General features: G+C 39.9%; 1 protein-coding gene across 6 annotated transcripts in view; it reads left to right on the top strand.

Annotated features, from left to right (window-relative positions):
• The window catches only part of THADA (THADA armadillo repeat containing), a 330,140-nt gene that overhangs the window by 36,963 nt on the left and 278,058 nt on the right, over nt 1–15,119 (top strand). For 5 of the 6 annotated variants that reach the window (XM_070477517.1, XM_020878083.2, XM_020878086.2 and 2 more), the window contains exons 16-19: nt 4,078–4,229; nt 7,771–7,984; nt 13,130–13,265; nt 13,539–13,675. In XM_070477517.1, coding sequence (XP_070333618.1) covers nt 4,078–4,229; nt 7,771–7,984; nt 13,130–13,265; nt 13,539–13,675 — 639 coding nt within the window. The remainder of the gene's footprint in view (nt 1–4,077; nt 4,230–7,770; nt 7,985–13,129; nt 13,266–13,538; nt 13,676–15,119) is intronic. The other variant, XM_020878085.2, reaches the window with a different exon arrangement.

Below are 15,119 nucleotides of genomic sequence, written 5' to 3'. Positions count from 1 at the left end.
CTCAACATAATACAGGCCACATATGACGGATGCACAGCTAACATCATACTCAGTGGTGAAATGCATAAAGCGTTTCCTCTGAGATCAGAAACAAGAGAAGGATGCCCGCTCTCACCACTTTTATTGAACATAGTTTTGGAAGTCCTAGCCATGGCAGTCAGAAAAAGAAATAGAAGTAAAAGGAATCCAAAAGGAAAAGAACTAAGACTGTCACTATTTGCAGATGACATGATGTTATACATAGAAAATCCTAAAGATGCTACCTGAAAACTGTTAGAACTCATCAATGAATTTGGTAAACCTCCTGGGTACAAAATTAATGTAGAGAAATCTGTTGCATTTCTAGACACTAATAATGAAATATCAGAAAGAGGAACTACAGAAACAATCCTGTATATCATTGCATCAAAAGGAGTGAAATACCTGGGAATAAACCTACCTACATAAGCCAAAGACCTGTACCCTGAAAACTGTATAAGACATGATGAAAGAAACTGAAGATGTTACAAACTGATGGAAAGATATACCATGTTCTTGGATTGGAAGAATCAATATTGTTGGAATGACCATACTACCCTACAGGTTTAATGCAATCCCTGTCAAATTACCAGTGGCATTTTTCACAGTACTGGAACAAAGATTTTTAAATTTGAATGAAAACATGTAAGACCCCAAATAGCCAAAACAATCTTAAGGAAGAAGAATAACACTCCCTGACATCAGACTACTACAAAGCTAATCATTAAAACCATATGGTACTGTCACAAAAACAGACATATAGATCAGTGGAGCAGAATGAAAAGAGGTAAACCCATGCACTTACAGGCAGTTAATTTACAACAGAGGAAGCAAGAATATATGTTGGAGAAAAGACATTCTCTTTAATAAGTGGTGCTGGGAAAATTGGGACAGCTATATGTAAGCATATAAAACTAGAACATTCTCTAATGCCATATACAAAAATCAACTCAAAATGGATTAAAGACCTAAATGTAAGACTGGATATTATAAAACTTTTAGAGGAAAACAGAGGCAGAACACTCTTCGAAATAAATTGCAGCAATATTTTATGGCTCCATCTCCTGAGTAATGGAAATAAAAACAAACAAATGGGACCTAATTAAACTTGAAAACTTTTGCAAAGCAAGGGAAATCATAAACAAAATGAAAAGATAGCCTTTGGACTGGGAGAAAAGATCTGCAAATAATGCTGTAGACAAAGGATTAATTTTCAAGATATACAAACAGCTGATACTTTTTTATCTTTTGCTCATACTCTTAATATAAAAAAAAACTCAATAAAAAAAATGGACAGAAGACTTACATAGACACTTCTTCAAAGGAGACATACAGATGGCCATCTGACATGAAAAGTTGCTCAGTATCACTAATTACTAGACAAACGCGAATCAGAACTATAATGAGTGGGCATTCCCTGGCTGTCCAGCAGTTAGGACTCTGCGCTTCCACTGCAGCAGGCCTGGGTTTGATCCCAGGTTGGGGAACTAAGATTCCACAGGCTCATGGCATGTGGTGCAGCCAAAAAACCCAAAAACTACAATGAAGTATCACCTCCCTCCAGTCAGAATGTCCATCATTGAAAAAGTCTACAGATAATGACTGCTGGAGAGAGTACGGAAGAAAGGCACCCCCTGTGTTCCTGGTGGGACTGTAAATCGGTGCAGCCACCATGGAGAACAGCATGCTGTTGCTGTGCTTAGTCGCTCAGCCCTGTCCGACTCTTTGTGACCCCATGGACTGTAGCCCGCCAGGCTCCTCTGTCCCTGGCATTCTCCAGGCAAGAATACTAGAGTGGGTTGCCATGCCCTCCTCCAGAGGATTTTCCTGACCCAGGGATTAAACCCGGGTCTCTTGCATTGCTGGGCTTCCCTCATAGCTCATTTGGTAAAGAATCCGCCTGCAATGCGGATTGCTTGATTGCAATGTTTGATTGCTGGGTTGGGAAGATCCCCTGGAGAAGGGATAGGCTACCCACTCCAGTATTCTTGGGCTTCCTTTGTGGCTCAGATGGTAAAGAATCTGCCTGCAGTATGGGAGACCTGGGTTCGATCCCTGGGTTGGGAAGATCCCCTGGAGAAGGGAAAGGCTACCCATTCCAGTACCCTGGCCTAGAGAATTCTAGGCCTATTTTAGTCCATGGGGCTGCAAAGAGTCGGACATGACTGAGCAACTTTCACTTCACTTTAACTGCTGCATTGCACGCAGATTGTTTACTGCTGAGCCACCAGAGAAGCCCAGAGAACAGTAAGAAGTTCCTTAAAAAACTAAAAACAGAGTTACCATATGATCCTGCAATCCCACTCCTGGGCATATATCTGAAAAGAAGAAAACTTTAATTCAAAGAGATACATGCATGTTCACGGCAGCACTGTTTACAGTAGTTAAGATAAACAGCTTAAATGCCCATCAACAAATGAATGAATAAAAACGATGTGATGTGTATATGCACACACACTCTCACACACACACACAGTGGAATACTACTCAGCCATTAGAAAGAATGTCATTTGTGGCAGCATGGATGGAAGTAGACGTTATCATATTAAGTGAAGTCAGGCAGAGAAAGACAACTGTATGATATGACTTACACATGGAATTCTTAAAAAATGATACAAATGAATCTATTTACAAAACAGAAATAGACTCATAGCATAGAAAACAAACTTATGGTTACCAAAGGGGCTAGTAGGATGGGGGGAGGTAAATTACTAGTTTGGGATTAACATATACACACTACTATATATCAAGTAGATAACCAACAAGGACCTTCTATGTAGCACATATCTTTTAATAACCTGTAATGGAAAAGAGACCTGGATGAACCTAGAGAGTGTCATTCGAGTGAAGTATGCAGACTATAGTCTGCCAGGCTCCCCTGTTCATGGGATTTCCCAGGTAAGAATACTGGAGTGGGTTGCCATGCCCTCCTCCAGGGGATCTTCCCAACCCAGGGACTGAACCCAGGTCTCCTGCACTGCAGGCGGATTCTTTACCCTGTGAGCCAGGAGTGAAAGAGGAGAGTGAAAAAGTTGACTTAAAGCTCAACATTCAGAAAACTAAGATCATGGCATCTGGTCCCATCACTTCATGGGAAATAGATGGGGAGACAGTGGAAACAGTGTCAGACTTTATTGTTTGTGGCTCCAAGATCACTGTGGATGGTGACTGCAGCCATGAAGTTAAAAGACGCTTACTCCTTGGAAGGAAAGTTATGACCAACCTTGATAGCATATTAAAAAGCAGAGACATTACTTTGCCAACAAAGGTCTGTCTGGTCAAGACTATGGTTTTTCCAGCGGTCATGTATGGATGTGAGAGTTGGACTGTGAAGAAAGCTGAGCACAAAAAAATTGATGCTTTTGAACTGTGGTGTTGGAGAAGACTCTTGAGAGTCCTTTGGACTGCAAGGAGATCCAACCAGTCCATCCTGAAGGAGATCAGTCCTGGGTGTTCATTGGAGGGACTGATGCTGAAGCTGAAACTCCAATACTTTGGCCACCTCATGCGAAGAGTTGACTCTTTGGAAAAGACCCTGATGCTGGGAGGGATTGGGGGCAGGAGGAGAAGGGGATGAGAGAGGATGAGATGGCTGGATGGCATCACCGACTCAATGGGCATGAGGTTGAATAAACTCTGGGAGTTGGTGATGCACAGGGAGGCCTAGCGGGTTTCGATTCATGGGGTCGCAAAGAGTCGGACACGACTGAGTGACTGAACTGAACTGAACTGAACTGAACTGAATGGAAGAGAATCTAAAACAAGTATGTATGTAACAATCACTTTGATGGACACCTGAAACTAGCAGAACATTGTAAATGAACTATTCTTCAATTTTTAAAAATGGTTATTTAAAAAATATGTCTTCTGTGTAGAATTGTAATACTTATTATTTTATCATTTTTGAAAATTACTGAAAATATTTTTTATGCTATTGTGGGTGAAGTATAAGGTGTGAGTTCTTATACTAATTTTCTGTAAATTTGGCTAAATAACTTAAAAGTGTTGATTTCCTTTTCCTGCTGTTCACTTAAAAAAATTTTTTTTTTTAATTTTTAGGTAGAGTCCAAACAGTGTATCAGCTGAGTCATGATATTGATGTTGGTCGTTTCCAAACACTAATGGAATGTTTAACTGGCACTTTTGAAGAAGTGAAAATTTTAGCGTTTGATCTTCTAATGAAGTTACCAAAAACATTTGTACAATTTCAGGTATTTGGACTTTTCTTCTGTAAGTGTCAATGTGATATATGCATGAAAAATTTCTGTCTTAGCAGCAGATAAAGCAACCTGTGGATTGTCCAGGGTCTTTGCTTGTGCCTTCTTGCATCTTCTGTTTCAGTTATCATTACCACCTCTCCAGTTGCAGGTGGTGGGATGGCGAAGGTAGGGATGAGTAGTGGGGCAGGAGGAAATGTTGTAAGAGAAAGGAAATCCAAATCAGTGAGCTTTGCTTTTTTAAAAACTTGTTTTGATAAAAAGAGAGGTATAGGAAGCAGTAGGTTTTATTGTTTGCAAGATTATTGATAGATTTCAGTAAACTGTGGTCTACCCAGTTCCCCTGGACCTGTTAATATTCGATCAAAACACATCACTTACAGTAACTTGATTTTTTTTGAGATAATCTCTCTGCTTCGTGGACTGGGAAGTGGGTGTAAGTGAGGTAGAGAACATGTTTCTGATGTTCCAACAAGCAATAGCTAAACTGAGACTGAAACTCAGAGTACTTGAGGTTAACAACAGTTCTCTCGCTGGGCGTTCTACCCCAGCCCCCACGCTTTTCCTCATGCTTTGCACGTCCTGCCTCGGGGTGAAAATCAAAGATGGGCTCAGGAATGAAGGCACAGCTTGGGAATGGGTCTTCAGGGGACCCCATAGCCCAGGTGTTTGACTCTACCCTTGAGACCCATTCTGGGGCAGTGAAGTCACCAGTAGCTGTGGGGTGCCTGGCTCTCGAGCTTTCCTGTGGCTCCTGTGGGAGCTGTATAGAGGCCGTGGGCGCCTTCAGGGGTAGCAGCTGAGCCATGGTCTGGGCTCCAGCTATTAGGCTCTTGTAGATGCAGTGGGATTCTGTAGGAGCATGTCCAAGAGAGTCCAAGGTGTTTCCACTGCTTCTGGAGGACATTGCAAAATCTCAGACATCTCTTCTGACTTGGCTTGAAGTTTAGAGTTGCTCTCTAGTGTCTGCCTATCCTGGTGGTCTTTCAGGGGCCTTGATGAGCAGAAACTTCTTCAGTGCCAAGGCTGCTCATTTTTGTACTTTATGAGTTTTTAAAGAAGGTGCTTTCTCTTTCTCTATCTCCTCTACCAACCCTTGCCTCTTACCTTTCATCACACTGTAGCTTTGTGTCATACGTATAACTATGCCTCATTCTTGACTATTTTGAGAGTATCTGAAGTGGAGTGGGGACTTCCCTGATAGCTCAGATGGTAAAGCATCTGCCTGCAATGTGGAAGACCTGGGTTTGATGCCTGGGTCAGGAAGATCCCCTGGAGAAGGAAATGGCAACCCACTCTAGTATTCTTGCCTGGAAAATTCCATGGATGGAGGACCCTGGCAGACTACAGTCCATGGGATCGCAGAGTTGGACACGACTGAGCAACTTCACTGGAGTGGGGAAAGATATATATTATGGTACCTATGTGAAATACCTGGTTCTCACATGAGTTGTGTAACTATTTTGAAAAATATGTGCATGGTATAGAGACACAAACTATAGAATTCAGAAAACTTAGCACATATAGCTTGCTCTAGGATTCTAGTGGTTATATATTTGGTCTGGCTTGTATATTAGTAAACTGGTCCTAGGAATAGGCATTTGAGACTTTAAAATATTAATTATGCATTATATTTTCAAAGTCTTTGAGTAGAACCTATGTAGTATATAATTAACTTTTTAATATAGTTAACTTGAAAACATTGTTTGAGTGCTGGCCTAATCTCTCTCAGGACCTGTATATTCATATTTTGATGGCATATCTTTCAAATATATGACTTTACTCCTCACCTAGTCTCTTGCCCTTCTTTCTTTTGGAGCTACATATCCAAGGTCTTTTCGTTGTGTTTTGACTGTCCTGAAATGAAAGAACAAAGGTGCTGTTTTAAATTCCAAAGGCTATTTATTTTGTTTCTTACTAATTGGCTAGTTAGGCAGTTTAGGGGCTTGTTGTCAGTTACAAAAATGGATTTAGATGCTTGATTGATTTCTTTCTACTGTTTGTTTAGATTTGAGCTTTTGACCAGTGTCTTTCAGGTTTTTAGGTCATAAAAAATTAAGCATGAAACAGCAAAGAATTTAAGTAAAAGTAAGCTATATTTGAATCTATTACCTGATATTCAAAGACATTATTAAATATTATGTATCTATGATCAAATTCAAAATTACATTTATAATGATTTTTTCCCTTATATTAAACAGTTATGAGATTGTCGATTGAATATTATTGAGCAACAAGACCCTGAGTGGTGAAACAGACAACTTGTTAACCGTGGAGCTGGACTAGGATCCATGTCTTCTGTCCTCAGCCCGTGCACTTCCATGTGTGATTACAGTGAACCGCCCTTTGTTCTGTCTGCTTGAGGACAGGCTGTGTGAGTGGATATTTAGATGAGATACAGCTGTGGGAGCTGATGCAGAATTTCTGAGGTTGATCTTATCACTTTACTTTTCGCACATATACGTGGAGCTTTGCCAGGAACAGCCTGATGAGTTTGTATTTTCATTGTTGTTGTTTAGTCGCTAAGTTGTATCTGACTCTTTACGACCCGTGAACTGCAGCCTGCCAAGCTTTCCTGTCTTTCTCTATCTCCCAGAGTTTGCTTAAACTCATGTCCATTTAGTCGGTGATGCCATCCAAGCATCTCATCCTCTGTCACCCGCCCCGCCCTCCTTCTCCTGCCCTCAATCTTTCCCAGCCTCAGGGTTTTTTCCAGTGAGTTGGCTCTTCCTATCAGGTGTTCAAAGTATTGGAGCTTCAGCTCAGCATCAGTCCTTCCAATAAATATTTAAAGTTGATTTTCTTTAGGATTGACTGGTTTGATCTCCCTGCAGCCCAAGGGATTCTTAAGAGTCTTCTCTAGCACTACAATTTGAAGATATCAATTCTTTGGCACTCAGCCTTCATGTGTATGTGTATTTTTTCCCATTTAACTAGCTCTATAGGAATCAGCTGGGGAGAAGGGTGGGAGGTTGACGCCCAGTAAAATAAACCTTGTCATGTAAAAGAACTTTGGGCTATACAGAAATAATGAGGATAATCTGGTTATGGTCATAGCAGAATTTCTACAGGAAAAAGTATACTTTTGCCCAAGGTTTTTCTTTTTGATTTTCCCAACTGAAATTACTTTCAAGACCTTCATCACTAGAACTGATTAAAGTGAAGTTGCTCAGTTGTGTCTGACTCTTTGTGACCCCATGGACTGTAGCCTACCAGGCTCCTCCATCCATGGGATTTTCCAGGCAAGAATACTGGAGTGGGTTGCCATTTCCTTCTCCAGGAGATCTTCCCGACCTAGGGATTGAACCCGGGTCTCTTGCATTGTAGGCAGACGCTTTACCATCTGAGCCACCAGGGAAGATCTCTAAAACTGATTAATAATCATTTAATTAATAAAAACATCAGCCTATCTTCAGGGAATTAATGTTCATATTGAGTTACAGTTGTGTGGCAAGCTCTGTCTTTAAATATGTGTTTTTCCTTCAAATTAAAGAAATGTTTCAGTGACAGTGACTGAGTCTCTGCTTTATCCTAGGATTCAGTGAAACTGCAAGGCTTATTCCAAGCAGCTCTGGAGCTTAGCACCAGCACAAAACCATATGACTGTGTAACAGCTTCCTACCTACTGAACTTCTTAATCTGGCAGAATGCTTTGCCGTCATCGCTGTCTGCTTACTTAAAAACTCAGCGGGTTGCATGTGGAGATGGAGATAAGTCTGCTGCTGTGGTGGAAAGTAACACATTAATAGGTTTGTATTGAGGAAATGACCTTTTGCTTTTCCTTATCAAAACCAGTATCTTACTCTCTCACTGTTCATATGGTTAGGATATCTAATGGTTAAACACTTACTCTGTGGTTTTTTCTTAAGAGTTTTGCAGCTTAGTAGTTTACCAGCATATAAGTATATCATGGATTTCTCCTTTGCACATAGTTTACTCAACTTTATTATTTCTAAACAGAGGATGCATGTTAAATAAGTACATATGAAAATGTATATTACTAGAGCTTTTATTTAAATAAGACCTTGTTTTGTTTACCAAAAGGGTACTTTTTTCTCTTCAGAAATTTTACTATGACTATAGCCTGATCAGGTGTCCCTTGTGGCTCAGTTGGTAAAGAATCTGCCTGCAATGCGGGAGACCTGGGTTTGATCCCTGGGTTGGGAAGATCCCCTAGAGAAGGGAAAGGCTACCCACTCCAGTATTCTGGCCTGGAGAATTCCATGGACTGTGCATAGTCTATGGAGCTGCAAAGAGTCGGACATGACTAAGTGACTTTTACTTCACATAGCCAGATCATGTTTGTTGATTTTATGTAGAGCAAAGTTCCTCTGTCTGTTGGGATTTGTGTTTTAACTGGCTAACACACTCTTCTCTTTTTCTCTTCCCATATAGCCAGTTCCAAAACCTAGGATCTGAGTTGTTTTAGATCTTTAGACCTAATGATTTTAAACAAATATTTGTTGGAGGTTCGTATACTTAATTTTATCCTAGTAAGTCTTCGTTTTGGAATTGTACTAAAAATAAAGACAAATGGAAATTTTTATTAAATAAAACAGAGGTCAGATCTAGAAAGGTGAACAGTGTTCTAAGATGGTGGAAAAGCCATGAAAAAGAACTAATGGAGAAAATTAGGAGCCATGGATAGTTCTGGTAGAGATGTAGCCATAGCGCTTGGGACAGAGATGACAGTGCCATGGAGGGTGACATGTGCCCAACTCTAATTGTTTCAGGGCTGGGTTCCAGAGGAGACCCTGATAAGATGATAAGACGAGGTCTGCAACTGGGGTGAACTGGGGAGTTCACACTTCATGCAGAGGCTTTTAAATTCAAGACATTTTGAAATTTCACAAAATATTTCAAACATAAAAAGTATGAATATAGAATATATATATATAGAATCTAAATAGTAACAGTATAAAAATTTCACAAGGTGTGTCCCAAGCTTGTGATATTACAAGCTAGGTGGTAACACCTAGCTTAAGAAGTGTAGTAGCACCCATAATGTTGAAGCCTCTTGCTTATCCTAGTTCCCTCCTCCCACCATGTAATTATTGCCCTGTGTTTATTTATTTATTTATTTATTTTTGTTGTTGACAAAGGTTTGTATAATTAAAGCTATGATTTTTCCAGTAGTCACGTACAGATGTGAGAGTTGTTTCATTAAAAAGGCTGAGTGCTGAAGAGCCCTGTGTTTAATATTAATCTTTTGTCTTGCTTTTACCAAGATTTTACTACCTACTTATATATTACTAAACAATATATTACTTTCTTTTATTAATACATGAGTGTGAATTATATATAAATAGTACTATATGTATTATACAAATTTACTACAGTGTGTTAATGCATTCTCCTATTGATGGAATTGTTTTTTCTATATAAGTAATGCCAATGTGAACATTCTTGTTGTCATGTTATTAGATGCATAATAAGTTTCTAATGCATATGCCTAAGAGTTTATTATAAACAGAAAATAGAATAGCCTAGTCATAAAGTATATGCATCTTTAACTTTACTAGGTGATGTCAAGTAGATTTTCAATTTACATTCCCACCCACCAATAATTTATAAGAATTGTAGTGCATCACTATAACTTGCTATTGTCAGATTTTAAAAATTTGCAGAATATCAAATGGTGTCTCATGTGGTTTCTTCTTGCATTTTCCTGATTACTAATGTAATTGGGCATCTTTTTACATGTTTATAAGCCATTCACTTCTGCCCCTGCTATGAAATGCATTTTCATGCCATTTGTTCAGTTTTATGTGGGGTTGTTTGTCTTTCCCCAAATGATTTTTGGGAGTTCTATGTATTTTCTAAATATGAATAATTTACTGGTTATACACAATTCTGAAACTTTAAATATAACCCTCTCCTGAATGGTGAGGGGAGACATCCACTGTGCTAGATAACTGGATGTCCACATGCAGAAGAACAAAATTTGACTCACTACCTCATACTATATACAAAAATTAGCTTAAAATGGATCAAAGAGCTACATGCAAGAGTTAAACAATGAAACTCTTAGAATAAAACCTAGGTGTATGACAAAACCCACTACAATATTGTAAAGTAATTAGCCTCCAACTAATAATAATAAATGGAAAAAAAAAAAACCTAGGTGTAAATCTTTGTGATCTTGAATAAAGTAGATAAATTGGACTTTGAAACTTTGACACACAAATTTGAAACTTGTGTGTCTCAAGGATGCCAACAAGAAAGTGAGAAGACAGCCTGTAGAGTGGGAAAAATATTTGCAAATAATTTTATCTGTGGGACCTTGTATCTAGAATATATAAGGAACTTTTACAACTCACTAATAAAAGGATATAACCAAATTAAAAAACAGACAAAGAATCTGAATAGATACTCCTCCAAAAAAACATGAATATAAACAATAAGTGGATGAAAAGATGCTTAGCATTTTTAGCTGTTCAGTTCAGTTCAGTTCAGTTCAAGTCGCTCAGTCGTGTCCGACTCTGCGACCCCATGAATCACAGCATGCCAGGCCTCCCTGTCCATCACCAACTCCTGGAGTTTACTCAGACCCATGTCCATCGAGTTGGTGATGCCATCCAACCATCTCATCCTCTGTCGTCCCCTTCTCCTCCTGCCCCCAATCCCTCCCAGCATCAGGGTCTTTTCCAGTGAGTCAACTCTTCGCATGAGGTAGCCAAAGTATTGGAGTTTCAGCTTCAGCATCAGTCCCTCCAATGAACACCCAGGACTGATCTCCTTCAGGATGGACTGGTTGGATCTCCTTGCAGTCCAAGGGACTCTCAAGAGTCTTCTCCAACACCACAGTTCAAAAGCATCAATTTTTCTGTGCTGTTCTTCACAGTCCAACTCTCACATCCATACATGACCACTGGAAGAACCATAGCCTTGACCAGACAGACCTTGGTTGGCAAAGTAATGTCTCTGCTTTTTAATATGCTATCTAGGTTGGTTATAACTTTCCTTCCAAGGAGTAAGTGTCTTTTAATTTCATGGCTGCAATCACCATCTGCAATGATTTTGGAGCCCCCAAAGTTAAAATCTGACACTGTTTCCACTGTCTCCCCATCTATTTCCCATGAAGTGATGGGACCAGATGCCGTGATCTTAGTTTTCTGAATGTTAAGCTTTAAGCCAACTTTTTCACTCTCCTCTTTCACTTTCATCAAGAGGCTTTTTAGTTCCTCTTCACTTTCTGCCATAAGGGTGGTGTCATCTGCATATCTGAGGTTACTAATATTTTTCCCAGCAATCTTGATTCCAGCTTGTGCTTCATCCAGCCCAGTGTTTCTTATGATGTACTCTGCATAGAAGTTAAATAAGCAGGGTGACTATTGTCAAATACAAAGTACAGCCTCGATGTACTCCTTTTCCTATTTGGAACCAGTCTGTTGTTCCATGTCCAGTTCTAACTGTTGCTTCCTGACGTTCATACAGGTTTCTCAAGAGGCAGTTAGGGAAATGCAAATCAAAATAACAATGAGGAAGTACTGCATACTCAGTAAGATGGCTATAATTAAAAAAATAGGTGATAACTAGTGTTGATGAGGATTTAGAAAAAGTGAATCTCTCCTACAGACTGTTGATGGGAATGTAAAATGGTCTGGCCCCTTTGGAAAAAGATGTCTAGTTTCTCAAAGGGCTAAACATAGAATTACTATATGACTCCACAGTTCCTCTCTTGGACATTGTCTTAGTCAGCTCAGGCTACTTTAACAAGATACCATGAGTGGATAACTTAAACAACAGGCATTTATTTCTCACAGTTCTGGTGGCTGGGAAGATCAAGATTACAGCATCAAAAGATTTGGTTCCTGGTGAGAACCTTCTTCCTGATTTGTAGATAGCAGCCTTCTCAGTCAGTTCTCTCATGGAGCAGAGGGCAAGCTCTGATCTCTCCTCCTCTCACAAGGACACTAATCCCATCATGGAGGTCCGACTGTCATGACCTTAGCTAAACTTGATTACTTCCTAAAGGTTCTACCTCTGAATACCATTGCAATGAGGGTGAGGGTTTCAGCATGAATTTGGGGCATGGGTGAGGAGACACAGGCATTCAGTCCATTATGGGCATTTAGTGAAGAAAAATGGAAACTGTGTCCAGACAAAAATTGTGCATGAGTGTTCATAGCAGCATAATTCATAATAGCCAAAAAGTAGAAACAACTCACATGTCTGTTGTCTGATAAATAAAATGTGGTATATCCATACAATGGACTGTTATTCAGCTGTTTAAAGTAGTGAAATATACATGCTATAACATGGATGAACTTTGAAAGAAGCCATGTATTGTTTGATTAGATTTATATGGTTGTGTCCAGAATAGGCAGAAAACAGGCAAAGTGATGGCCTAGGGCTGAGGGAGGTGAGGGGTACAGGGAAGGGAGTCTGGCAATGGGTAAAGCTTTTCTGAGGGGAGCAGATTAAAATGTTCCAAAACTCACTGTGGTGGTGGTTTTTGCACATTGCTGTGAATATCCAAAAAACTCTATTGACTTGTACACTTTGAATGTATAAATTGAATGGTGTGTGAGTCATATCTCAATAAAGCCATTATTTTAAAAAATCTGTCCAAGTAGCTCATGGCATATGGGCCTGGGGTCTGCTGACTGAGATAGAGGATGTCTAGGAGGAATGATCCAGAATGAATGCTGTAAATGGATCCAGGAAGTCAGGGCAGAGACATGGTTCTGCCTTAACTGGAAATGGAGAACAGGCTGAATAACCTTGAACAATCTCTTTTTTTCATTCAGAAACCTCTAGTATAAAGTTCAGTTGAGTTGGGTGTCTTTGTGGGAACTGTTCTGCTGTGCGCAAATTTGTAAATGTGTTTTTAAACTGGTGTTATTTTGGTGGGTGGTTTTTTTTTTGTTTTTGTTTTTTGCATTTTCTAGTTATCAAATGCTTATTGGAAAATCTTGAGGAAGAAGTATCTCGGGCTGAAAATTCTCTGCTTCAGGCAGCAGCATCATTTCCAATGTACGGGCGGGTCCACTGTATAACAGGAGCTTTGCGGAAGCTGCCTCTAAAGTAAGTATATCCTCCCCCACCCCCTGCCCCCGTTGGCTCCTAAATTATCACTTCTGAGCTTTAAACTCCTACTGGAATGTGTCTTGAGAAAGGAACATATTGCCTTAAAGATAATTAAAAATGAAAACATATATACATATACTTTTATGCCTTACATATTTCATAGATGGCATGATTTTGAAACCCAAATTGCTTTGATCCCTTTCATCTGTTTCCATCTTGAAAATGTGATTTTGGCTTTTTGTATAAATTCCTCTAACATCCTTGTTGTAGCAGCCTGCAGTTGGTGAGTGAGTGGAGACCCGTGGTGGAGAAGCTCCTCGTGACCTCCTATAGGCTCTCGGCCGTGGTGTCTCCAGTCATTCAGAGCTCCTCCCCAGAAGGCCTCATCCCCAATGACACTGATGCAGGTCAGTAAATGGGAAAAGTTAGAATTACTATGTTTTTTCCCTTACTCATTTCTTCAGAGAGATAGGTTACACTGGGGACAAAGACATTATTATTATGACTGGTGATATTTCTGCCTTATTGGGTAATATTTTTTAACTATAAAAAATAACCTAGGTAAATAAATAGTCAGGTGGTCAGCAAGGTGCTTCCTTCTCTGGGGTACATTGGATTTTATAATGTTGTCATTTCAGAATACAGCCTACCACGGTTGTGTTCTGGCTGGGACTTGGGAAGCAGACCATATAAATTAGAGAGCAGTTGATGGGGTTCCGTCAGAGAAGGCAGCTTGTTAGGAATCTGGGATAGGCAAAGACCACTGGCCACAAAGGCCATTTAAATTAAAAAAAAAAAAATTGGAAGAGATGCTCAGAATGTCCAGAATTGAACTCATGAAATTTCATCTTTCTTTCCCTCCCCTCTTTTATCTTTGGAAACTGTTCTACCAGAGACCTGTTTGTGCAAGTCAGGAGCTCAGGCTGCCTGACATCTCCCCTTTACTCCTTGTATCTAGCCTATCTCCACATTCTTTCAGTGGTGCCCCTTAAATGTCTTTCACATCTCTTCTTCTTTTATCTGCATCTTCTTACCTTACCGTAGGCTTTTATCCTCTCTTGTTTCCCCACATCTACTCTCATCTCCTTCCATTTACTTTTTACTACATCCGAAGTGATCTTTTCTAGTCATATCATTATCATGTTACACATTATCTTTACTTAACCCTTGTGCTCTGCACATCCCCCTTCCTTTTTATTTAAAACACGTTAATGGCTAGGTCCTATAATAATTTCCCTCCTGTTGCCTTGCCAGTCTTGTCTCAGTACTCTCCCCTTCCCATAGATTTCTCCTTTGTTGGAGTTGTTGCAGTGTAACAGGGGGTTTTGTCTATGATTTCCTCCCTTTCACCCGGCACAGGGCCTGGTGGAAGTAGATAGCCAATGAATAGTTGTCATAATGAATAAATCAGTGAATGAACAATTGCTGAAAGTATAGGAACTAAATTCAGTGCCTGCAATGTCCTAGTGGCATATGTATACAGCATTCCCCTCTTATCGAAGGGATATATGTTCCAAGACCCCCAGTGGATGCCTGACAGTGCAGATAGTACCCATACTTATGATAACATGTTTTTTCCTAAACATACATACTTATAAAATTTTACTTATAAATTGGGCACAGTAAGAGCTTAACAATGATAACCAGTAATAGTAAGCATTAGTCACTCAGTCGTGTCCAACTCTTTGCAACCCCATGGACCGTAGCCCACTAGTAGGCTCTGCTGACCGTGGCATTTCCCAGAAAGAATACTGGAGTGAGTTGCCATTCCTTTCTCTCGGGTATCTTCCCAACTCAGGGATCGAACCCTGGTCTCCCGCATTGCAGGCAGATTCTTTACCATCTGAGCCA

This window comes from Odocoileus virginianus, chromosome 2 (assembly GCF_023699985.2).
Source record: "Odocoileus virginianus isolate 20LAN1187 ecotype Illinois chromosome 2, Ovbor_1.2, whole genome shotgun sequence".
NCBI lineage: Eukaryota > Metazoa > Chordata > Mammalia > Artiodactyla > Cervidae > Odocoileus > Odocoileus virginianus.
Note: the sequence above shows the minus strand (reverse complement) of the source record. Positions and strands in the feature narration are given on the sequence as shown.